This window comes from Ochotona curzoniae, unplaced genomic scaffold, assembly GCF_017591425.1.
Source record: "Ochotona curzoniae isolate NIBS_2020 unplaced genomic scaffold, NIBS_Ocur_1.0 contig_2723, whole genome shotgun sequence".
Taxonomy (NCBI): Eukaryota; Metazoa; Chordata; class Mammalia; order Lagomorpha; family Ochotonidae; genus Ochotona; species Ochotona curzoniae.
This window is the reverse complement of record NW_024465573.1, coordinates 491,504-515,723: the sequence shown is the minus strand read 5'-3', so window position 1 is coordinate 515,723 and position 24,220 is coordinate 491,504. Positions and strand designations below refer to the sequence as shown.

The following is a 24,220-nucleotide window of genomic DNA, read 5'->3' as shown; positions in this document are numbered from 1 at the left end:
TTCTGCTGGAGTTTCCCTCCCTCCAGTCTGTGGCTCCCACAGCACCCCCTGCTGGGAGAGAACCAGTCACAGAAGGTTAGGGGGAAACACAGCCCTATACAAGACACAAGTCTAACTCCCCACCCCGTCTCCAGTTTTCTGGAGCAGTAAAATGACCAGTCAGGGTCGCAGACCCCACTGCCTCCGTATTCCCTCCAATGTACTTCTCCTCTCCCTGCTTACAAATAAGATGTGACTAGCGGTGAATTTGCCTGCACCCCACATCAGACTATTGGAGTTTGAGTCCTGGTATGGCTCCCACTTCTAGCTGCCTGCTAATACACATTCTGGGAGGCAGTTAATTAGGTCCCTGCCATCCACGTGGGAGACTTAGATTGAGCTGCAAGCTCCTGGCTTCTGCCAGGCCCAGCCCAGTCATTGTGGGTGTCTGGGGTGTGAACCATTGAGTGGGAGCTCTTTCTCTCCCTCTGGGTGTTTGTGTGGCTGCTTCTTGTTATGTATTCCCTTAAAAGAGTGTGCCAGCAATATCTCTTCTGGCGCCTACCCCTCTGATGCTCTCTACCTCCCCAGCAGCTTTCCACCCTCATGATGGCTAAGCTGTAGTGCCCCCTGGGAAGTTTCAGTTCCCACACCTACCTGGTGCTCAACAGGCCATTTCTTCCCTGGCCCCCCAGAACCCCTCCTTAAGTCCAGCAGCCTCTGACTAGCAATTGGTTAAGTTTGTAAAATTTGCAAGTTCCCCAAACCCCTTTGAAAGGTAAAAGCTTTTTGTTTTATAAAAACTCATTTACAGGCCCCCAGTGCTGGGCCAGGTTTTTATATATTATGCAAGATTTCAAACCAAAGCTGTAAAACAGAGGGTTTCAGTTTCATGCATGGAATTTTTTATGTGTAAATTTTTTAACATTTATGGGGCAGATTTTAATGAGACTGTGGTGTGGCTCAAGGGACAGATTCCGGCTGCCTGACCACAAAGCCAGCACAGAAATGGGGCTTCCCCATGCCCCTGGGCCCATTCTGAAGAGACAGGGCCAGGAGCTGGAGGCTGTGCCTAAGGAGGCACAGGGAGGAGCCAGCTCAGAGCTCTGAGCCCACAGAGACCCCCCAGCCAGCCCTGTTCAAAGAGTTCCTCACTTCAGCCTTCAGTCCAGGCTGTCTGCCAAGATAGGAGTCGAAAAGCCCACAGATGCCAAGAAAGGAAGAGGAAATAAGAATGATCCAATAACAGCAATAATGCACAGTGATAGAGCAGTTGCCAGGTGCCAGGTACCGCTCTGAACACTTTGCACACATTATTTTGTTGAATCTTCTTTGCAAACCCTCAGGACACGCATTAACACTATTGGCGTTTTCAGATGAAGCCAACGAGACTGTGTTCCCTTGCACAAGACCATGTAGCCAGGACACGTCAGAGACAAGAACCTGTTTGCTCCACAGCTACTCTGCCTCTCCCCCAGCTAATCTCTTCTTATACCTGCCATGCTCCAAGCCTTGTTTTCGGTTCCTTTCTGGCCACATCTCATTTAACCTTCAGGGAAATTCTGAAGGAATCACTATGATCTTCCTATTTTCCAGATGATGGAATGAAAGTTCAGAGATTAACTATCCAAAGTGACCCAGTAACTGAGAGATCTAAGACCCCTGGGTTCTAAAACTCTTTGGCCTAGGGACGGCACAATAGCCTAGCAGCTAAAGTTCTCGCTTTGCACACCCGGGAAACCTTATGGGCACCAGTTCTAGTCCTGGCAGTCCTGCTTCCCATCCAGCTCCCTGCTTAGGACTGGGAAAGCAGTCAAGGACGACCCAAAGTCTTGGGATCTTGAGCCCGCGTGGGAGACCTGGAAAAAGCTCGTGGCTTTGGGTTGGCTCAGCCCTGGCCATTGCAGCTGCTTGGGGAGTGAATCATTGGATGGAGGATCTTCCTCTGTATCTCTCCTCCTCTCTGCATATCTGACTTTCCAAGGAAAATAAAACAAATCTTAAAAAACAAAACAAACAAACAAAAAACAGAAAAACTCTTCGGCTTTGAGTACTGTTAGTTAATTTTCACAAAAACCCAAGAAATGATTGTTATTACCCCCATTTTACAGAGGACTAAGGACCCCACAGTTAGTAAGTTACAAGACTGGGATTTGGACAAGTGAATCCAACCCCTGAAAACCTACCCTCTGTCATCCATACCCCACTGCTCCCCCAAACAAGTGCTGACACTGTTGGAGAGGAAGTGTCACGTTCTTAGGGCAAAAGTGATTTAATGGGCCATGCATGCCAGTTTCCATCAAACATTCGTTCTGTACTCAGTCATCCAGCAGTTCTCCAGTCCCCATACTCACCATGCTTCCACACCCATGTTTTATTTGCATCACCCCACACTTCCAACCCATCAGGCCAAGCTGGAAAAGTCCTTGATGAGATCTTAGCTTTGGCTGCCTGCCCCTGGGACCCACAGGAATGATCAGGGCAGGCTCAGGAATGCGTGTTTACAATCTCCCTCTGCCTGAGTGACAGAGAAGAGTTCCAGCTCTCCAATCCACAGATGAAGGAGATGCTGGTGGGAGGGTTCTTCCCCCAAGGCAGGGAGCCCTCCCTGAGTTCACCATGGAACTGAATAGGTTACCCCATTTCTGCACCTCAACTCCCTTATCTGGGGAGAGTGATAATGTTCCCTGCATCCCTGTGCTAATGGGGTGCAAATGAGATAATGGAGAGTAAAGCATTTTGCAAATTGTGAAGTACTGTGTATGCAACTGCTTTGAAAGCCATAGGAATCATTATTATCAAGTGAAGATGCCAGGTGCTGCCAGAGAGGCCGCTATTCAGAAAGGAGCTTGATAGTGGAGGCAGGGCCAAGAGGGATGAAGAACTGACACTTAATGAATAGCTCTCTCTATGCCCAGTATGTTTACATACCTGATCTTATCCAATTTTCACAACAACTCTAAAGCATAGGTGGCTATTATCAACCTAAATTTTACAGATAAAGTTGAGGCCACCTGTCCAAAATTCTCAGGCAGAAAGAATACATTCAGGAAATCACACCATGAGACATCATGGAAAATAAGATGCTCCAGTTTCATGTGCTTTCCTGGGACTGCAGTGCTGTGTACAGTAATGTGACACTATTGTGTGAGTTGGCATCTCTTTTAAAAACTTATTTATTTAAGAGGGAAAATATCAGCCAGAAAGATCTTCTCCCCACTAGTTCTCTTCCCCAAAATGGCTGCGACAGATGGAACAGAGAGAATCAAAACCAGGAGCCAGGAACTCAGATAGCCTGGTCTCCCACATGGTCGTCAGAGACCACAGTTTGCTGCCTTCCCACCGGCGTTAGCAGGGACCTGGATCAGTGTGGAAGTTGGGCAGCCAGAAATTGAACCTGCACCTGTTATGGGATGCTGACGTTGCAAGCGCTGGCTTAACCCTTTGCATCACATTACATGCCTGGCAGTTTGCTTCTTGTCCCAGAAGAGGACTGGATCCTTATTGTGAACAGGTAGGCAGGGTAAAAGCTGAGAGCAAAACCTGGGCAAAGGAACGAAGGACATATCATGACCTCGATGATGATACTACATTCAATGGCAGTGTTACTGCTCTATAAGCTTTGAAGTAACTTTTTACATGACCTTGATCATTTAAAAAATAGTTTAATAAAACAGCATTTCATTCTAATTTAGAGGGAAATTTTTAAAAAGTAAACATATAAGATAAATGATGATTTATGAAACACAAATATAGAAAAAAAGACCCTGGGAATTTACGATTATTTTTTCACTCCCCAATTATGTAGTACCAGTAGAAAAAACAGTGCGGTATTAGAAATTATTGAAGAAGAAAGGCAAGAAAATGGGACGTGCTCTTGGTTCCCTGGAGTTTATGCAGCACCATCACAATGCTCTCCCATAAGCTCCTACCAAGGGTGTGTCTGAGGGACCATCGTCACCCCATCAGGAGGCTGAGGCTCAGGTAATCCGCTCTGATCCCGGCTGACAGTGAAGCTTCAGGCCCTCTGCTCAGCCAGGCAGGCCCCGCGTATGCAGCACTGTCCCTCATTCCCTCCAATATTGAAGAGTTCCTACATATTCATCGCCTTGGAGTACCATAATGATTTACTCCTCCTTCTTAAATCTTTAAACCAGTTCTATTATCCCATCAAAAAGTAATCCTTCAGCTGGGCTTTATGAGACCAGACGAGAGGTTTGCTTAGGCCCTTGGTGCGTTGGATCTGACTTAAACACCCTGTGCAGGTATTTCACTCAGTCAAACCTGATTTGGGTGAGATTTTACTTTTTGTTTTGTTTGATGTATCAATATTCTGACTTAAGAAAAAAATCCTGGTTATATATTAAAGTAAATGAATATATTTTTCTGTGCCTCAGTGTGTATATGGGTATGTCTGGGCGTACGTACATGTGTGTGTGCGATTGTATGTAAATGTGTACACATGTACAGCTGTGTGTATATGCGTATGCAACTATGTACATATACTTGTGTAGCTGTGTATATATGTATGTGTGTGCTGCTATGTGTGTCTAGCTGTGTGTATACATGTGTGTATGTCTGTATGTATATATGTGTGTGCAATTGTGTGTATGTGTACATGTGTGCAGCTGTATGTACACATGTGCATAGTTGTATGTATGTGTGTGCACCTGTGTCGATATGCATGTGTGTGCAGCTGTATGTATATGTATAAGTGCATAGCTGTGTGCATATATGTACTGTGTGCGACTATATGTATGTGTGCAGTTGTGTGTATATATGTGTGCATGTGCGGGTGTGTGCACAGTTGCTTGTATGTGTGCGCAGCTGTATGTATATGTGTGCATGTGTGCAGTGGTGTGTATATTATGGGTGCAGCTGTATGCATACATGCATGTGTGTGCAACTGTGTGGATATATGTGGATGTGTATGTGTCTACATTGTATACATTGCTTCACAAGAAGATTTTTTTAAAGAAATGAGTAAATAAATTGAAATTAAAATGCTGACCACTCTACCAAATAAAACCTGTGAAACAGTAGGAAGAAAGAAAATGCGAAGAAGGCAGAAAAGGAAAAGGAGGAAGATGCAGAAAGTTTTATGAAGTTCAAATTATTTCCATCTGCAGAACAGATGCAGAGCGCACACCTGGTCCAGGGTATGGTGTATCCTAAGACTCAGCATTTGTGGAATGCACAAAATGAATGAAGGTGTGTGATATTGACCGAGGTACCAGGTGTGCTTAGAGCTTCAGAAGGCCAAGTAGGCATCTTTGTACTGAAGTCACAGAGACTGTGGTGGACTGGAAGGGAGACCTTACTCAGCAGATAGAGAATGCAGAGATGGTCCCAGATGGCAGGGTCAGTTCCCAGTGACAGGGACAGTCCAGAAGAGAAGATGCATGCCAGAGACCTAAGATACAGTGCAAGATACAGTATGAATAAGAAATGCTTGGCTATTGTTATTGACCAACCCAAAAGGGTCTATTAAGTACCTTATATAATGCTAATAACACTGAGAAACAAGCCAAGAAACAAACCATGGCCAAAGTCAAGCAGAAAACTTCGGCAGAAGCAAATCTTTATTAACTACCTAAGTCCACTGTCTGGTCCAAATGATCCTTACTAAAGTGTCCATTCTCCTCTAGGGTCACTCAAGTCTCTTCCAGCCTTAGCTCGTGGACTGGCAAAGGCAGTTAGAATGAGGCCCTGCGATAGAGCCTGTGTGAAGCCACGCAATTGTTGGTTTCTGTTTTTGAGTGACACTTAGTCTAATTTAGTACTCCAAGAACCTTTAATTAGTTGAGCACAATCCCTGCCCATCAGACAATTTACAAGCCCAGGCCAGAAATGCGGGCTCCCCACTTGAAATGCCAATGAGGCTCAGGGAGGAATTGATGCTGGCTTCCAGCCATGCCACTCCACACAAACCCCACAGTCAAAATCCTCTGGGAGAGATTTCCTCCCTTGTTTCTATCCGTTTTTGATTGTCCAAATGCTTCTCTGGGCACCAAAACACTAGCCAAAACTGGGAGGGTGGGATTAAATAGATTCCAATGCTTTGCATGGGATTCCTGTGTCAACATAAGTGGCTATGGAAAGGCAACAAGCCCTCCCCTTTTGAATTCACTCTGTATTTGGATGGAATTGTAGATTTGCATGCAATTGTAAGCACCAATACAAAGAGATCTGATTCCCTTCTAACATTAAGATAGCACAATTTCACAGTCAAGAACAACTCACCAATCTTACCCAGATTGCACCAATTTTGCATTCACTGTGTGTGTGTGTGTCTGTGTGTGTGTAGTTTTATGTGTCTTTGGATTCATGTGGACACTATTATAATCAAGATACAGACAGCTCCTTCTCTTCTGCACCCTTGAACCACTAATCTGTGCTCTGTCACTGATTTTGTCATTTCAAGATTGCTACATAAATAGCATCTAGTACACAGCACTTGGAGACACTGGCCTTTGCTTTTCAGCACAGTTCCCTTGAGATTCATTCAAGTTGTTGACTGTTTCCTTTTTATTACTGAGGCACAGATTCCTTAATATGGGTGTACCACTGTTTCTTTATTCACCATTTGTTTATCTATCTGGGTTTTATCCAGTTTGGGACTATTAAACATAAAGTTAATAACTTTGAACACTGTGTCCAGGTTTGTGTGTGAACATACATTTAAAAATTTTTAAATTTGAGAGGGAAAAAGAACAAATGAGAGGACTTCCACGTACTTGTTCACTCCCCCCAAATGTCTACAACACCCACGGCACCAAAGCTGAGAGCCAGGAACTGGAACCAGGTCTCCATTGGGTGGCAGGGACCCAATTACTTGAGCTATCACTGCTTCCTTCCAGGATTTGCATTAGTAGGAAGCCAACATCAAAGGCTGCAGCTGACTATTAAACTCAGGCATTCTGATGTGGGATGCAGGGACACTACCCAGTATCCTAAGCGGTAGGCCAGAAGCCTCCCCTAGATATGTATTTTTATTTTCTGGGCTAAGTGCCCAAGAGTGCAATGGTTGAATTATATGGTGAGTGTATATTAGTTTCGTAAGAATCTGTGCTACTGCCTTGGGGAGTGGCTGTGCCATCTCACATTTGCACCAGCAATGGTTGAGTTCCCAGTTCCATGCCACCATTTGGTGTTATCTGCGTTCTTTAATGGGGCCATGCTGGTGTTAATCTGCATTTCCCCATTGACTGGTGCCACTGGACACTGCTTCGTGTGCTTGGTTGCCATTCATGTGCCCTCTCCAGTGAAATGCCTGCACGTGTTTGAGTCAACTAGCCTATTTTGCTGTTCAGTTTTGAGAGCTCTTTATATGTGTGTGCTTCAAAAAGTCAGTGGAAAATAGAACTAAAACTTTATTTTGGCGCCAATTAAATCCTTGCCTAGTTTTTTGGGTAATACACATTTCCATGAATTTTTTTGAAGTCTCTTCACAGTCGATACCCAAATCCTTGTCAAGTATATGGCTTGAAATGATTGTCTCCCCATCTGTGATCTTGCTGTTATTTTCACAGGCTCTTCTGAAGAGGAAACAATTTCAGTGTTGATATTGTCCAATTCATCACTATCCTTTTCTGAATCATGTTTCTGATGTCAGGTAGACATCAGAAACAAGACTTCTTTGACTAATCCCAGAGTTTTTTTTTCTGCTTTTTCCCTAAAGTTTTAGTTTTCCACCTTAAATTTTTATCTTGTTGATGTATTTGAGGGTTTTTTTTAAACCTTTTAAAAGACTTATTTATTTATTCAAAAGGCAGAATGACACAGAAACAGGGAAACAGCGAGATCTTCCATCTGTTGGTTCACTTTCCAAATGGCCTCAAAGGCCAGGACTGAGCCAAGCTGAAGCTAGAAGCCAGGGACCCCAGCAAGCTCTCCCATTTGCATCATAGCGGTTTAAACACTTGGACCGTCTTCCTCTGCCTTGCTAGTTGCATTAACAGAAAGTTAGATCGGAAGCTGAGCAGCTGGGATTCAAATCTCTGCTCTGTTGCAGGCAGTATAAGCTGAATGTGCTACACCACAGCTAACCCCCGAGTTGATTTTTACATGTAAGATGTGGCCATTGTGATTATTATTTTATTTTGCTCATGTGAATCCAATTGTTTCAGCACATCTGGAACATTTTCTCCCGTTTGCTGAAAGACAAGTTGACAATATTTATCATGAGCCGTTAAGAATTTCCATAGTTTTTTCCTTGTCACTTCTGGGAGTTGATCCTAAGGAAATACCATAGAAATACCAATGTGAAGGGTAAGCTATAAAGATAGAAAATGTTTATTATAGCATTTTTCGATAAAACTGAAAAACTTGAATGAATGTTAATATAATAGTAGGGGACTGATTCTACGGCACAGACTTGAAATAACATTCAACAATTAAAATGCATGCAATAGCTTTCACTTACCAACAAATATTCACTTGGTATCTATACATATATGTCTGATAACGGCATGTGAACAATTAGGTGTCATCCTGCTCAAAGCTCACAGTTCAAAAGGGAGAATAAGGACAACTCCAGCACCAAGCAACACACATTCAATAAACTAAAGGAAACACAGGAAATGAAATGATTATGTCCAAGCTTATTGAAACTGTGGAAACATATGCACGGGGAGGCGGGAATCACCCTTCTTTTAGGATTATTGGATCAAAGACAGGGGCTTTTCCCCCTTTGCCCTCTGTTTTCCGTGCTGCCCATAATTGTTTCTTTTTATGAGCATAACAACAAAGAGCAACGCTTCTACTGCAAAATAGCTCCTTGCCAAGGGAAGGTTGAGAATCTCTTAATCCAGACTCCTAAACCATGTGCAGAGGCAAGAGGCATTCATGCTACAAAGCAAAGGGCACTGAAGCAGACAGGTGTCCGGCACTCAGTTAGGTCACGTTGGATTATTCAGTCAGTCAGCAGGTATCAATGGAGCGTCCACAAGGTAGCCACATCACATGAGTCACCCTGAGTACGTGTTTAAGAATAGACAGTCCCTGGCCTCTCAGAGCACTTACCAGAAGCTCTTATCTCAGTCTTACATCTGCTTGTTCAGTACTTTACAAGGTACCTCGTGAGATCATGTGCATCTCCCACATGGGGTCCCTTCAGCAGGCCTATAAAGCGCTTGAGGAGGGTGTCATTATCCCTATTGGTTAGCTTCCAAGGCTCAGAGAGCTAGAGCAACTTGCCCAAGGTCACACAGATAATGAGTGGCAGATCCAGAGCATGAACTAGCTTTCTCTCTCTAAGGCCAGTGCTGTTCTCAGACTACTACCGTTACCTCTAGAACAGCTGTGCTGACAGCAGGCTCAACGCAGGTGAACAATCAGCAGAGAGTCATTGCTAGAATTTAAATCTTGTGAATGGGAAGGCAGGGGCTGCTCTCCCCTGCAGTGGTTGGGGCTGGGGCGGGGCTGCCCATGGTTTGTGGTGGTTAGGTGGGGGTGGGAGGGGAGGATGTTACTCTAACACCTGGACTCACTGCTGCCCCCTCTCCCCAGATGGTGAAGGCAATCCAGGTGCTGAGAATCCACCTTCTGGAGTTGGAGAAAGTCAATGAACTCTGCAAGGACTTTTGCAACCGCTACATCACCTGCCTCAAAACCAAGATGCACAGTGATAACCTGCTCAGGAATGACCTTGGGGGACCCTACTCCCCCAACCAGCCCTCCATAAACCTTCACTCACAGGTAACACACATGGGAACCATTGGATCCTGCTGCCAGTAGGACCCCACCCCCCTCCGATCCACCGCTTACATCCATCAGACAGCACAGGCCCCAACTCACACAGACGCCTCCATGTCAGGGCATCAGTATTCCCCAGATAGTTTTCCCCAGACCTGACAGGGACCACATCATCCAAGATTCTTGCTAGCTTCCTGACCCAAGATATCCCAAGAACTGTGCCCTAGAGGGAAGAGAGGGGATGCTTTCTTGGAGGATGAACTGGGGATGCTTGCAGACCTCCTGGCCACACAGGCTCCTCCACAGCATGGGAGCTTTCTGCATTCCTGGAAAGGAGACAGGAAAGAGCTAAGCCCCTGAGTCCTGCCCACTTCATATGAAGATGGCTTCCATGGGCTGCTTCTCCTGACTACCTCTACTTGCTCACCCTTTCTCTGTCCCCTAAGGTTAGGGGCCACCTTAAATGTCACCTTTATAATCCACCCACCTCCAAGATGCACCTGCCACATTCATGCTAGGAACTGGGTCCTGTGCAAGGAACTGGTTCTCTGCAGGACCAGATATTTCCCTCAGACCTGCAAAATAAGTGATACTTTCCCACCAAACTCATCGGCATTTCTGGAAGCCACAGTCTTGCTCCTTTGTTCTTCTCTCACTGTATCACCGAGTCCAACACAGATGTAAGGAGGTCAACCTGGAGCCTGACCAGAGCCCACCCCATGAGATAATCAGGCCTGGGGATACTAGTAAACTTCCCGAGAATGAATGGACAGGGATGCTGGCAATAATGCCTCAGCAAGGATGTGACCAATGTTCACTCGGTTTGGTAGAGGCAGGGGAAGAGACAGGCTGGCCCAGAGAAGGCCAACCTCGCCTTGCCATCGTGACAACATGCATTTGAGACAGTGTCCTATCAAGCACACCCCAGTGAAATCTCCATGGGACTTGATAGTGAGAGCAGCCTGGGACGTGGGCAGGAAGTTTATTTCTTCTTCCTGTTGCTTGAAATCACCAAATCACTTTATTGCAGATCTAAAAACAGCAGCCCAGGCTTCTGCTTGCTAATATTCTCTTGAAATAGACTCATTCCTTCAGAGTCTTATTGTACTTTCCCTTATGATCAAAATTAGCAAGAAACTTGCATAAAAGAGGACAATAATTGCTCAACGAGCATCTCGTTTGTAATTTATTAGTTTCTATTATTGTGGGTTACCATGGTGACGCTGCGCAGCCCCAGTGACGGGAGAGATGCGAGATAGGAGCTGAGCAGGCTGTGAGGCCGCCCCAAATGGAGATGCACATTTTTATCAGTAATTTTCATGAAAATAATAAGTGAGGAGTTAATGAGATGGAAAGCCATCCTGTGGCTATTGTGAAATTTTTTTTAAGTGTTGATCTAATTAGAATGCATCGGTCAGGAAAAGTAATGAGGATTTAGTGCCTCACAGAGATGTGAGGATCATATCAGAAAATTAGCACAAGTCTTTGGAAATAATCAGGTCCTCAGAGAGGCCCTAGATTTCCCCTCCTGGGCCCTACAACTCTACCACAAGCTCAGGGGCTGGGGGTGAACCTGGGTAGTGGCAGAGGGAAGAGGGGGGAAGGTCCAGCAGCCTCTGCGGCCCCCTCGGGGTTGGGATCTGAGGCTGGCAAGTCAGGCTGCAGGGAGCAGGCTGTGGGAGGTTTGCAAGGAAGGCTATGCCAGCTCGGGTGGGCAAGGTCTGGAGAGGCTGCCTGCCCCACCACCTTCCCGGAGAAGCACAGCTCTTCACGCCTCTGAAGCCGTGCGCTCAAGGGAAGAGCTGGGATTCTCATCACTGGGAGCAGACGGTCTCTGCCTGAAGGTGAGGCTGGCCCTATAGCAGCCCCTCCAGAAAGCCTTTTGATCTGCTGGGAAAGAGAAACTCAGGCCACTGGGCAAAAACAAGGATCAAGGGAGAGAGCAGGATGACAATCAGGGAGGCACTGTCACTTGGTATCACTCGGACCTGTCCCCGCACTTCCCCGGCTGCCCTGCTTGCTTGGCTCAGGCACCACTGGGTGCGCAGGTCATTGCACAGCAGCAGGCCCGTGGGTCCTCTCTGTGGGTCCCTGAGCCTCGTGCATACCCTGAGCGCCTGCTGCTGGATTTGTCTTCCTCAAGCTCTGCACCTGCCCTTCTGCTCACTGACCGCAGTCATTCCTAGACCTCTCCTTCACGTGCTCCTGACCTTCAAGGCCTCCTGGGTCTGGCCTCAGCATCACTTCCTGGGGCAGAAAACAAGAGGCGCTGAGATCCTTCCTTCCTGCCTCTGTGCAGAGAAGACACCGCCACCACTGCCCCCTCCCTCCAGGACCAAGGCCAGTCTCTTTCCCATGGGCAGTCACAGGCCTTCCTACTCCCTGACCTCCATGAGCTTTGCCTGTCAGCTCCGAGCCCCGGACGTGGCAAATGTCACATGGGATTTCACAGGATGGATGCTCCCTCCCAGATAAGCATTTCTCTTTTTTTTTTTTTTTTGAGTTGAAACAGTATTTTCTATATTTGAAATCACCCAATCACTCAATTATGGATCTAAAAACAGCTGCCCAGGCATCCACTTGCTCATCATCTCTTGAAATAGACTCACTCCTTCCGAGTCCCATTGTTCCTCCCCTTAGGATTGCAGCCGTGGCTACCACGGGGCTTGTGTGTGATAGATGCCAGCCAGAGCTTACTGAAAGCATGCAAGAGAGAGTGAGCGAGAGGTGGAGGAGAAGAAAAAGATGAGGAAAACAAAGAATTACAAAGGAAAAAAGAGACAAATAGAATGAAAGAGGTTAAGAGTATGGGACAAGGTTGATGAGGAAAGGCACGGAGGAAGAGGAAAGTGACAGAGAAAGCAGCAGAGATGGCGGGAAGAATGGAGAGAAGAAAGCAACGGGTTTGATGCTTGGTCTGGGGTATGTTAAAAGGTGAGGACGAAACTCCCCATGCTGCTCCCCTCCACATTCTCCAATCCAGCTCCCAACGGGGTCTCATAAAGTTAGGGTGGGGCCTGCACAGGCTTTTCCAGGAGTGGGGAGATCCAGAGCTGCCACAGATCCTGAACCAGAGATTTGCAGGGTAGGGGCTGAATCTCCAGGAGCCTGTTTGGGAAAGAAGAGGAGGGGCAGAGGTGGAGAGGAGGAAGTGTGTGTGTGTGTGTGTGTGTGTGTGTGTGTGTGTGCGCGCGCGCGTGTACATGCATTTGTCATAGTACGACCTCAATCCCCCCAACCTGAACTAGCCGCCCTGGTGTACCAGCCTGGCCCAGGGAGGTATGTCTCTCCTCAACCCCCACTGCCCCCACTTCACACCCCTGGAAACATGATCCTCCAGATCAACATTCCTGCTGCCTGCCAGCTTTGTTGCAAACTGCTGGCTTGTGGCTTTTCCTATGCATTTAATCACCCAGACTCAGGTTGCAAAGTGGGGGACTTTTTTTTGGTGCCCTGACTTCCAGATGCCATGCTGTGCTGTGCCCTGTACCCAGCGAACACTACAGATTTGGGTGTTTTCTCCTTGGCCTCTGTTGCTTTCTGGGGATGGAATGCAGGTAGAAAAATACAGGAGATGACTTCTACCCAGAGGGAGAACTAAATCAAGGCTCCAAGACTTGGGCAACAGCCCATTCTTTTCACCTCCCTAGGAAACCTATCAGGTGCAATGCCCAGGATTAGGACAGGGGCAAAATCCTCAGAGGGAAACTCAGTCTGGACTCCAGCCCTAGCTTCCCCTGCCCCTCCTTTGAGGGCACCAACCCAACCATTTCCCACTAAGGAGAATCCAACTCAACATGGACAGGCATCAGTTGACCTGAAGTCCAACCCTCTTTTTCAGCTTTGTGACAGGTATATTGTCTAAGCCATGGGCCTCACACATGTGGCTTGAGGTACCCCAATCATCACTCATCATCTCTATCCCTTCCCCAGGAAGAGCCCCAGGCTCACGTCAGGGTCTGTTTCTGCCCAGAGGTGGGATGATTAAACCTCAGCATGGACCAGATAGGCCAGCAGGAGGGTGTTGTCTGTCATGATTGGACAAGTTGCAAATTGGCCCGCGTGGGAGGGCGTCTTGAGAGTGGGGCATTTCAGGCAGGCATGGGAAGAGTTAAGGAACTAACTTGGCAGCTCTAAAGTGAACATTCCCAGGATAGGAAAAAATCCAGGAGACGGTCAGGAGCCAAGAGAGGTTCTCAAAATCCTTGAGAGGAGACAGGTGGAGGTGGGCAGTCCTTTGATGACATAGGGCCCATCCACTCCTCAGAGCACCTGCCGAGCCTGCTGAGTCCCAAGGGTACAAACACTGCAGTGACAGATCCTGACCTCAAAATCTCATGACCAAACACGTTGTAGCCAACTTTGTAGGTGTGATCTTTTGAGGTTGGTGATGGTCCCCAACTGTGAAAGATTTTAAAGGTCATGGAGAAGGCAGACACAAAGAAACCAAGGCTGGATCTTTATTTGGGCAGACTGAGAAACCACATCTTTTATTACTCCAAGAACTGGCAGAGAGAGGGAGACGGTGGTACTTATTGTGGTCTAGGTTAGGGCCTAATGTTTATTTCCTATGTTTTTGCCTCTTACTTAAAAAAAAAAAAGAAGTATGTTAAGCATAGACACCAACATGGTTTAAGAGGGTGGGAAGGTTTATTCCGAAGGTGAGGAATACAGACACACGTGGGCCATGTTCAGGGAGAGTGAGCCAGGAAGGGAAAGGATAAGGGAGAGAGATTGCTACCTTCTGTCCTCTTGAGTCCATGATGTGTCTGCAAACAGGGGCAAGCGCCTCCTCAGCATGGGCTTTTAAAAGGGCTGGAAAGAGGAGTGGTCATGCAAAACTACCGCCCCCCTATTTGACTCACTGGTGAGCAAAAGGATTATAGGAAGGAAAAGTGTGGCTTCTAAACTCTGGCGCTGAACTAACTGCCTGCCTTAGTCCACATCATACTGAGCCCCCCCAGTGTCAACACTGTGTGTACCCTAGGCTCTAGGTGCGCTATCTAACTCCTCACATTGAGGCTGCAAGGTCTCCTCCTCACACCGCAAGCAAGAGACGGCCAGGGACCCTGGGATGTGGGGACACTGACACAGTGGGGTTTCTCCAGAGCCTTTAGTCTTCTGGCTGCCTTCTGGGGACACAGGGAAAGGGGAACAAAAGTCCCAGTGGGAAAAAAATGACCCTACTGAGCTGTAGCTCAGGGGTTTCAAGGCTGATGAGGAAGAAAACAACCCCCCCGGGAAGCCAGACACCGATTTGCTGATAGACTAAAAGTAAGGCAAGAGAGGGACACACACAGTTCTGAGACAATGCTGGGCTTAACAGGTGGGATACAGAGCGCAGCTCCCCAACTTCACCACAGACTGCAGAGCACTGGGAAGGGTAGCTGTGCGTGGCACTGCTCCTGCCCAGTGGCCAATCATGGCTGAGGGCTTGACCCAGGAGTGTGGAGGTCAGATGGGTGCAAGGGGAGGCACCCTAGCCTGGGAGGGTCACCACTCCAGTGGAAAGAGGACACCAGTACACCCTTGTGTCCCGGAGTGGGGTGTGTGCTGCCTCATTCCTGCCGCAGGCATTATTAGCACTTTCCCCTCTGCAGGGTCCCAGCCCCCCAGCTCTCCAGCCAAGGGGACCAGGACAGCCCTGGCGTCCCTGCCCGGCTGCTGAAACTCAAGCTCCCCTCCTTCCGAGAAGGAATGTTCCTTAAGAGCGGCAGCTGCTGCCCTCGCCAGGTGCCAGCACTGCCTCTCCCCAGAGACAAAAGCCAGGACTGACTGAGGGGAACAAGACGGGATTAGGTGGGTTGTTTACGTGTGCCGGCTTCCTCGAGTTTGTGCAGAGAGCTTTTCTTGGCCTAAGACAGGGCACTGGCTCTGCCGGAATGGAGAGATGCTGCCAGCAAGGGTGGCTGGGGACAGAGGCAGCCTCCCTACTGCCCCAGGTCACACGTTGGCGTGTGCACACACAGAAATCCACCCACCCCAGACGCACATTTATCAAGCAGCTACCACACATGCACTTCATACTGGGCAAGGCGCTCTGGGGGGAATCAAATAAATTCCTCTCTTCCCACCAAGAATCTGTACTGAAAACTAAGGAAAGACACCTGCTCAAGAAAGATACTTTGTTCTATGTCCCCATGTAAGGCAAATGGGAAGCAGTGAAGTCAAGATTGGGCCAGGACCACACCCTGGGCAGATCAGCACAAGCTTTTGGTTAAAAGTGAGGCACTCAGAATGACCCCCACCCACGCGCCCACCTGACCCCAAGCCCAAAGTCCTCCTCTGGGAAGCTTGGTCTGAGCCAGCGGATCAGCAGAGACCCCTAGCGGTCAGGATGAGGATGACAGGCGGCTGGGTCCTCCTCTGCCTTGCCCCACTTCTCCTTCCACTCATTCACTCATACCCCGCTACACATCCACACACACACTAAATCCTAGGGGGTGGCATTTTTTCTACAATCCTCAATTGCAAGGACACCTAGCTCATTCCCTTGCTTCAGAGGTATCCTAGTAAGACAAAAAATCCCAACTATTCCAAACTAACTTAGAACACTAAGTGTCCTTCCTTCACCCCTTCATTCCATCATGGTGACTTCAGGAATTTCTTTCTTGCATGGAAATTAAGTTCCCCTCCCACCCCCTGGCAGCGTAAGCCCCTTCCCGATGAACAGTGAAGATTCACAGCCCTGACATTCCCACTCCCAGAGTCTCCCTGGAACTCTCTGCCATCTCTCATAGGCCTTTCTTTTGAACAAGTCATTCCTTTTTGTGTTCCAGAAAATGAGATGTAGAGTTAAACTCACCCCGTGGCCACTGAGGTCCAGCAAGACTTCCAGTAGCCATGGGGTATTGCAGGTGGCCCAATGGGTGGCGCTCTGGAGGCGCCAGCCCTCTACAACTCTGAAGCCACTGCCCTACCATGCTCTGCCCCTTCTCTCTTTGTGTCTGTATCTCAAGCAAGCAGTGCACAGGGAACAAAAGTAGGGAAGATTCCAGAAGTTTGGGGAAGCCACCTGCCATGATCCTGGTGCAACAGTGCAAGGAGTTCCTGCACCAGAGTTGTTCAAACAAGGGTGGGAGAGTCTGGATGCTGTAGAATGCAACCAAACCATGCAGTACAGTCTTAAACTTCTTTGTGGATGCTAAGGCTCCCAGAAGGAAGCAACTCTATTTGGATCCAGACAGCAGCATCCGCCTGAGTTTGGAATCAGATGTGCCCATGGGGCCTGCTGCTGAGAAGAAACCAGTGCTGTGTTCCTCTTCTCCCTGGGGGACTCCCACTGCTGCCAGTGCCCTCCCCCAGACAAGCCCTGGGGGTTCTTCCCAATGTTGGGGAGCACCACCTCCACTCGAGTCCAGCCCGCTGAGCTAGAGATGAAATCACAGCCCAGGGCAAGTGCAGAGTTAATTTGAGGCAGGGACCAAAGTCAGAATGCATGGCTTGGCCATGGCTCAGGGAACATCTTGGGCATGAAAACGGGAATGGAGGGGCAAGACCTTGTCACTGTGTCTGTGTGTGAGGCCCTGGCTGAACCTATTCCGTTACTAAGTAATGAACCCAAACGACTCTGGGGCCTCTAGGACAGGCTTTAAGTCTGTGCCTCTCCCCAGCAGAAGGACCTCTGCCAAAGGAGGTGGAAGTAATTATAGTATAGCTGAAAGTGTCAGGTATTGCACAGTTGAACCCAGGCACACAGCCTTCGGGCACAGGTGTCTTGTACTCAGAGCCAGCTGAGCTGCTGAACTCTGCAAGGCTCCTCGCATTCTCTGGAGCTCAGTCCCTTTTCAGGCCAAGAGAATGACCTCCCTCCTGCTGACCCCAGAAGTCCACGGTGGCATTAACATGAGATGGTGTGATGAAAGAATGCTCTCTGAGAGTGGGCAAGTGCAGTAAATAGGCAATGTTTACACCATCCATCAGCTACAGTCTGTTCCACTGCAGGCCACAGTCAGTGACCCTGAGAGTCCATGCCTAAAACAACCAGGCAGGTTTGTGAAAGAGCTCATGAGTATCATTTCCCCACACCCCAGAGGTGCCAAGATGTGCTCCCCTTTTCTTGCCTCACGTAGGATGTGCCCAGTCCATGGTCCCTACCCCTGGAAGTTCCCATGCTGATCCTTTGATGATATAATTAGAGTGCCTCTCCACACCTTGCAGCCAAAAACCAGAAGAAAAATGGAAAAAGGTATGAAAGAGGAAAATCACCCAAACTGGGTTAGCTGACACGAACGCTCTCCAAGCCACCAGGTAGTGAACCAGCCAGAGTTGAGAAAGCAGGTGAAGGATACACAGGGTATGCCTCCCCGTCCCGTCTACCTTTGGCTGCCAAACAGTGTGTTGGTTGAAATCCCAAGAGAGAAATCTTGCATTTATTTTACTGACCTTGTTTATGTTTTTCTAACCTTGCCTGAAGCTTTTGTGAGGTGAAGACAGTACATGATAACTTTTTATGCTTAAAGTTCTCAAATGTCACTACTGTGAAAGAAGCACCATGGCATGGATGATTTCAAACAAGTGGTTATTGAAGCGTGTCTGCCGCTGGGTTTGGGGTGGGCAACATGGAGAACTGACCTTCCTCTATTAAGTTGACCTTCCAGACTTAGAAGAAACATTGGTTCTGGCCCACATCCGGTGAAGATGGTCGAGTGGGATAGATGCTGGAATCAGGGGAGCTTGACCTTGGAGCAGCCTCATTGCTGGGAAAAAAAAAAAAAAAAAAAAACAGGCACGAGGACTCCGGGATAGCGGCAGTGGCAGCACGCGGCCTAAGTGCACAGACCAGGCCCCCAGAAGGATCAGGGCCTGAATGAGAAAGTGATCATCTTCCCTCAGGCACTCAGCTGCCTGTGCGCTTCAGGGTGCGGGTGGTTCTTCTGTGTCTGCCTTTCCTCCGGGGACTATTCCTTGAATGCCTCTGATGGGTTCAAACAGCACTAACATCCCAGAAACGTGGGGTCACGTGGGAGTTCCTTCTATGTGGTTGCACACCAGCTGAGTGACCCAGCACATATCACTGGGTTCTGTGACCTCTTATTCGTGTCTCAGGAAGTCAAAGCATGTGATTTTAAAGGTTTCGTCCAAGTTTCTGGGCTTCTACATGTTAGACTGGTTTTGAAGTTCAAGGAAGGCCAAGTGTTCTACTCAAAGAATAAATCTCCCCACCAAGAAGCTCCTGCAGGGCCCTGGAAGGGGCAGTCCAAGACCAGGGCTGCCCTCTGCCTTCCATTAGGCCACAGCAGCCGAGGTCAGCCGAGATGAGAAGCAAGGCCAGTTCCACCCCACCCCCAGAAGGGCTGGAAGGAGAAGCCCACACAGGGTGGGCCAGAGCTGGGAGGGTGTGACTCAAGTTGTTGGGGTACTGCTCACTTACAGGGGATACCCCTCCCGTTCTCAGGCTAGAGCCAGTCCTGGGGGGTAAACTGGGCAATTCTGGAGGACTCACCAAAGAGATTTTATCAGCTGAATCCACACACACACATACACACACACACACGGATGCTAATTGGTGCCAACTCCCACTTTCCTGAGATGCTCAGCCCAGTCCCTTGGGGCCAGGGCCTGGGAGGAAACTAACCATGGCTGTCACCTGCCACTGGGACATGTTTCCTTTGTTGCTGCAGATATTTCCTCCAAATACAACTTGCTCTACCCTCGAAACTTGCCCTGGAGCCTGCAGAAGCGAACTTCAATACCTAAAATAAAAGCTGACAGCTGGGGCTTTCTTTTTTTCTTTCCACATTATCTGTACCTTTGCCTGTGATCCCAGTGTGTGAGTGTGGAAATGGCAGCCTAAAAGGTGCTTGGACTTGTAAACAGCTTCAAGCCATTTTCAGGTGGGGAGATGGGTCAGGAGGAGCAGTCCTGGCAGGGCTGCCTGCTTCCTCTAATGCTCTTTCTGTTGCCTGTCTTGCTTCCCCTGAACCATAGACTTCTCATGACCTCTCTCCCAGCACCCAGCTGCTGCACAAAGATTGTCTGGAGAAAGACAGGGCCTGTGAATCCTGGGAGACCTGCAGCCAAGCTTCCTTCTGGTGTTGGGAGTTCCTGGACTTCAGAAGTCCAAGGACTTTCTTACCAGCTGTGAAATAGCAATGCGGGGAGCAAGTGCCAGAAAAAAGTCTGTCTTCTTAGCTGCCTTGATTACAGCAGACACTACCTGCAAGGGCCTTTTTCCAATTAAAAATATGGGGCAAAGGAGTCCATATCCAGGGTGAATTTTGTGCTGAGAGCCTGTGGGAGAAAAAGAATTAGATGTTCTTGCTGAAAGTGGCTGAGCTTGAGGCTCATACACTCTGGGGATGAAGCAAAGTGGGCACTGTGGAACAGCAAGTTAAGCAGCGTTTTGCTTAACTTAACATCTACATCCCAAATCACGAGTGTCAATTTTAATCCCAGCTCCTCTGCTTCTGACCCAGATTCCTGCTACTGCATCCTAGGAGACAGCACATGATGGCGTAAGCACTTGACCCCTACTGCCATTAGGGAAACCCAGCTAGAGTTCCCAACTTCTAACTTTAACCCAGCTAAGCTTTGATTGATGTGGATATTTGAGGAGTGAACCAGCAGGTGGAAGATCAGTCACTCTCTCCCTATCTTTCTCTCTCCCTCTCTCTCTTTTTCTCTCTCTTGCATTGCCTTTCAACTAGATGGAAATAACCATTTATAAAAACATACCCTTAGAAGACAGGTTGTGCAGAGGCTAGCCCAGTTGTATGTACTTATTTATTTAGCCAGTTTTGGTGTTCTGAGCTTCATACTTAGCTCAGAAGGTAAAACACGGCCAGTTGCTTTATGCATAACCCAAGTGAAATGCACATTGTAACAGAGGCATGTGAGGGAGAGAAGCATGGCGGTGAGGGTAGGGAAACATCTGGAGATCACAGAATCTGAGGGGTCACTGCTGCTGGTGAGCTGGAACAGAATCCCCTCGGGAGATGGGCACCATTGTAGACCACACAGGCGGCACTGGCTGCATGCTAGAAGCATGTGGGGAACCCTGGTCAATTAAAGAGAATTCCTGGGGTTGGAAGCCAGGCATCGTTATCAGAAATTCCAAAGGGTAGTCCAGGTGGGGACTACCTGTTCGGGTAATGTCTCAAGTTTGCAGGGAAATGGACTGTTGAATGTATGCCGAGCATTGGTTTTCTGGTCTGGGGAATATGTTGAGCCTTTTCCTTCACTGTTTCTAGGAAGCCATAACTGCCTTCTGGAAAGGAACAGGGAGGAGGGAAGGCTGGGAGGGAAGAGGGGAAGGAGGACTTCAGGGCTGCAGCTGAGAAACTCTTGGGGACATTGTCACAAACCACACCTCCCTTACTGCCAGGACCTCCTGCAGAATTCCCCCAATTCCATGTCTGGAGTCTCCAATAACCCCCAAGGGATTGTGGTCCCAGCCTCAGCACTCCAGCAGGGCAACATCGCCATGACAACTGTCAACTCACAAGTCGTGTCAGGTCGGTGCAGGGAATGGGTGCTTGGGAGAGCAGGGAGCACCCTGGTGGGAAAAGGGTGACTTGTGGGGGATTCCAGGGATGGGAGGGGTGTCTTCTGTCAGGGGAGGGGCTCCCTGCTCAGTTGCTTGGCTCAAACTTTCTGTAAGTTTGCGTGGTTCACACCAAGACCTGAATGTGATGGTTTAGAACATATTTAGGTTGAATTTTCTTAACCCCTGCCCCAAGGACCAAGCAAGGCTACTGTCCCTTCCCTGTAACATGTGTCCCCAGAGACTGCTCATGGCTCTGGACAGTACTCCCTGCTTCCAGCCCTGCCCTACAAGTGGAAGAAATATGCCTGGATGCCCCAGGGCGCCTAGGTAGAAGGGCTACAAGCAGAAGTGCAAAGGAAGCTGGGGACCCTGCTTGCCCTCACTCCTCCCGCCAATGGCAGGGGACCCAAAAGATGGTTGTCTCCTCAGGTGGAGCCTTATACCAACCGGTTACCATGGTAACCTCCCAGGGTCAGGTGGTCACCCAAGCAATCCCCCAGGGAGCCATCCAGCTCCAGAACACGCAGGTGAGTGTGTGTGGTCTGCACATGTGTGCATGGGTGCAGGGAGGGTAACTGTAGTTGCTTCCCACCTGCTAGGTATGCTCCCAAGTAACTCATTCAGTCCACAGTCCCCAGTCTATTTAGCCCTATAAGAGGTCTCATTCCTCCTGCAATACAGGGAGGGGGGTCTTGGGAAGGTTTCGCCAGATCCAGGATTTTTTGCCTCCTGGGGTTCCACCAAAGTCCCCTGCATTTCCTACACCTGGTCCCAGCCCCAGCACTCTGTTCCTCAGTGGGGCAGAGCACACCTACAAAAGAAGAATAGAGAGGCCAAGAAGTGGGAGGCCTAGGATCTGGTCTTGGACAAGTGGCCTAGCCTCTCCAAGCCTTAGAGTGCTTACCAATGCAAGGATGACTAATTCAGCCACATCCAGCCTTTCCAACCTACCAGGCTGCTGTGAAAGTTAGCTATGGTGATGGACCCAAGAATGCATCATAAACCGTAGAGCACCACAAAATGCCAATACCTTTAGCTGGTGTAGGACACATGTCCATCTTGTGTACCTTTGCATGGCCCTCTTTCCTCTCCATCCTCTCTTGTCTCCCCCCCCTTCCTTCTCCACCCTTCTTTGTTCCCCTAACCCAGTCCTCATCTCCATTCTCTAAGAGTTGGTGTGAAACAAAAGGGAAAGGTGACCTCCCCAGGGCCCTAGGGATGGGTTGAGATGGGGGTGGGTGGCAAGCTGCCAGCACCATGGCAATGGACCCCCAGCTGCTGCCCCTGAGCCTGCTGATGCTGATTCTTTCTCCACGTGCCCTGAAGGTTAACCTTGACCTCACCTCCCTCCTGGACAATGAGGATAAGAAGTCCAAGAATAAACGAGGAGTGTTACCCAAGCACGCCACCAATATAATGCGTTCTTGGCTCTTCCAGCATCTCATGGTGAGTGTGTGTCCTGGGGTATGGAGTGGCAGCATGGGGTGTGATTAACCAACAGTGTGAGTGCCGGGTTCTGCTACGGTCTCCAGACTTTTAGCGGCATGACCGAGGCGAGAGCTTTCTGCTAGGGACATCGCCCAGAGGCCACATCAGCAAGCATTCTCGAGTGCTTGCTAATGTCTCCAAGAACTGAGACAGTGGAAGAGGAAATGGGAACAATCCCGTTCACAAGAACTTAGCACTGGGCGATGTGCAACAGCAGGCCAGACTTCAAAGTGGAGTCCAGCTATGGTTCCTGGCCAGCGCCTTCCTCCTGCACCCACCACACCCTTTTCCTGAGGAAGAACAAATTAATTCTCTATCAGGATTCTGGAGTTTGAGTCCCCTGGGGAAGCAGAAGGTGTATGTCCATTTTCCACGGGCTCAGAGCAGCTGTGTGAGGCCAGGGTAGGGGAGCAGTGGCTTTCTTGCTTAACTTGTTCAGAAATGTGGGGGCACGATTGATGACTTTCAGTTGACACTTTGTAAAATGGTCCAATACCTTGGATTTAAATGGAGTGTTCATATAGTACATATGTTTGGTAGTTATACATTTGTATGCAATGTTGGTTGCAAAAGGCAAGTCTTTGGTTGAAGATTGGGAATGGTTTTAAAATAGTAATGCACTAACAACAGTTTCTGCTGCTGCGATAATAAAGAGCTGTGTGTGTGTGTGAGTGTGCATATATGTGTATGTGTGATGTGTGCCTGTGTGTCAGGGAGGGGAAGTAAACTCAGTGACCATAGGAACCTTTCAACTCTGTATGCTTTTGACCCTGAGATGCAGTTCATACATACATAGACACAGGACAAAGGCAAAGCAACTGTGGACACACTAGCCTGAGGGCTGTGGGAAGGACCGATGGTGATACATCCTGGAAGTTAATTAATTGATCAATCCATCAGCATTCTTTCTTGTGAAATGGGAATGTGACTGGCTAGAGCCATTAAGCCTAGAGCTCTGTAGTGGTCTAGACACACTATGGTCCTAGGGACTCTGTCTCAGAGGCAGTGGCCTGTGTGTCCCACGGACAGGGCCCAAGAAACTGCTGAGGCCAGAGCTGTGTCCCTTCCCTCAGGATCCGTCCAATTCTGGGGGCTTGGGCTGCCCCAGTGCCTGGCTATAAAAGATTCTTTTGAAAGTACTGTCTGGTCAAGAGACTATGGTTTCCAAATCAGGAAGAGCTAGAAGGCTGAAGGTTAATGTAAGTATGGGTATGTATTTGGGCAGGGAACCTGGGTGATGAAGCCAGGGAACAAGGGCAAGTCCAGGCCAGAGCTTCTAGAAGCGTGCCCAGGTTTCCTGTTTGCCCTGGTTTTCCAAATTGACCAACAACCCATTGGCTCAAATGGATTCTGTGGTCCCCTGAGCCCAGAGTCCACACCACACATGCCAGCCCCTCTCTAGGGAGGAGTCAGTCTTCTGGATGTGGCATGGCAAGTACCACTGTGGGGGATGGATGTGATAGCGAGCTCGTGGACTTCCAAGGCAGCAAAGCCTTGCTTCCTCTGGAGGCTTGGCCCCAACATCTGGTTATAGCCATGGAACAATTGCAGAGACCCTGCTTCATAAAT

General features: G+C 48.6%; 1 protein-coding gene across 4 annotated transcripts in view; it reads left to right on the top strand.

The window, feature by feature from the left end:
• Nucleotides 1-24,220, top strand: part of PKNOX2 (PBX/knotted 1 homeobox 2) — a 72,584-nt gene that overhangs the window by 33,627 nt on the left and 14,737 nt on the right. The window contains exons 4-7 of one of the 4 annotated variants that reach the window (XM_040977156.1): nucleotides 9,490-9,678; nucleotides 21,002-21,131; nucleotides 21,593-21,690; nucleotides 22,490-22,609. In XM_040977156.1, coding sequence (XP_040833090.1) covers nucleotides 9,490-9,678; nucleotides 21,002-21,131; nucleotides 21,593-21,690; nucleotides 22,490-22,609 — 537 coding nt within the window. The remainder of the gene's footprint in view (nucleotides 1-9,489; nucleotides 9,679-21,001; nucleotides 21,132-21,592; nucleotides 21,691-22,489; nucleotides 22,610-24,220) is intronic. The other 3 variants (XM_040977157.1, XM_040977158.1, XM_040977159.1) reach the window with 3 other exon arrangements.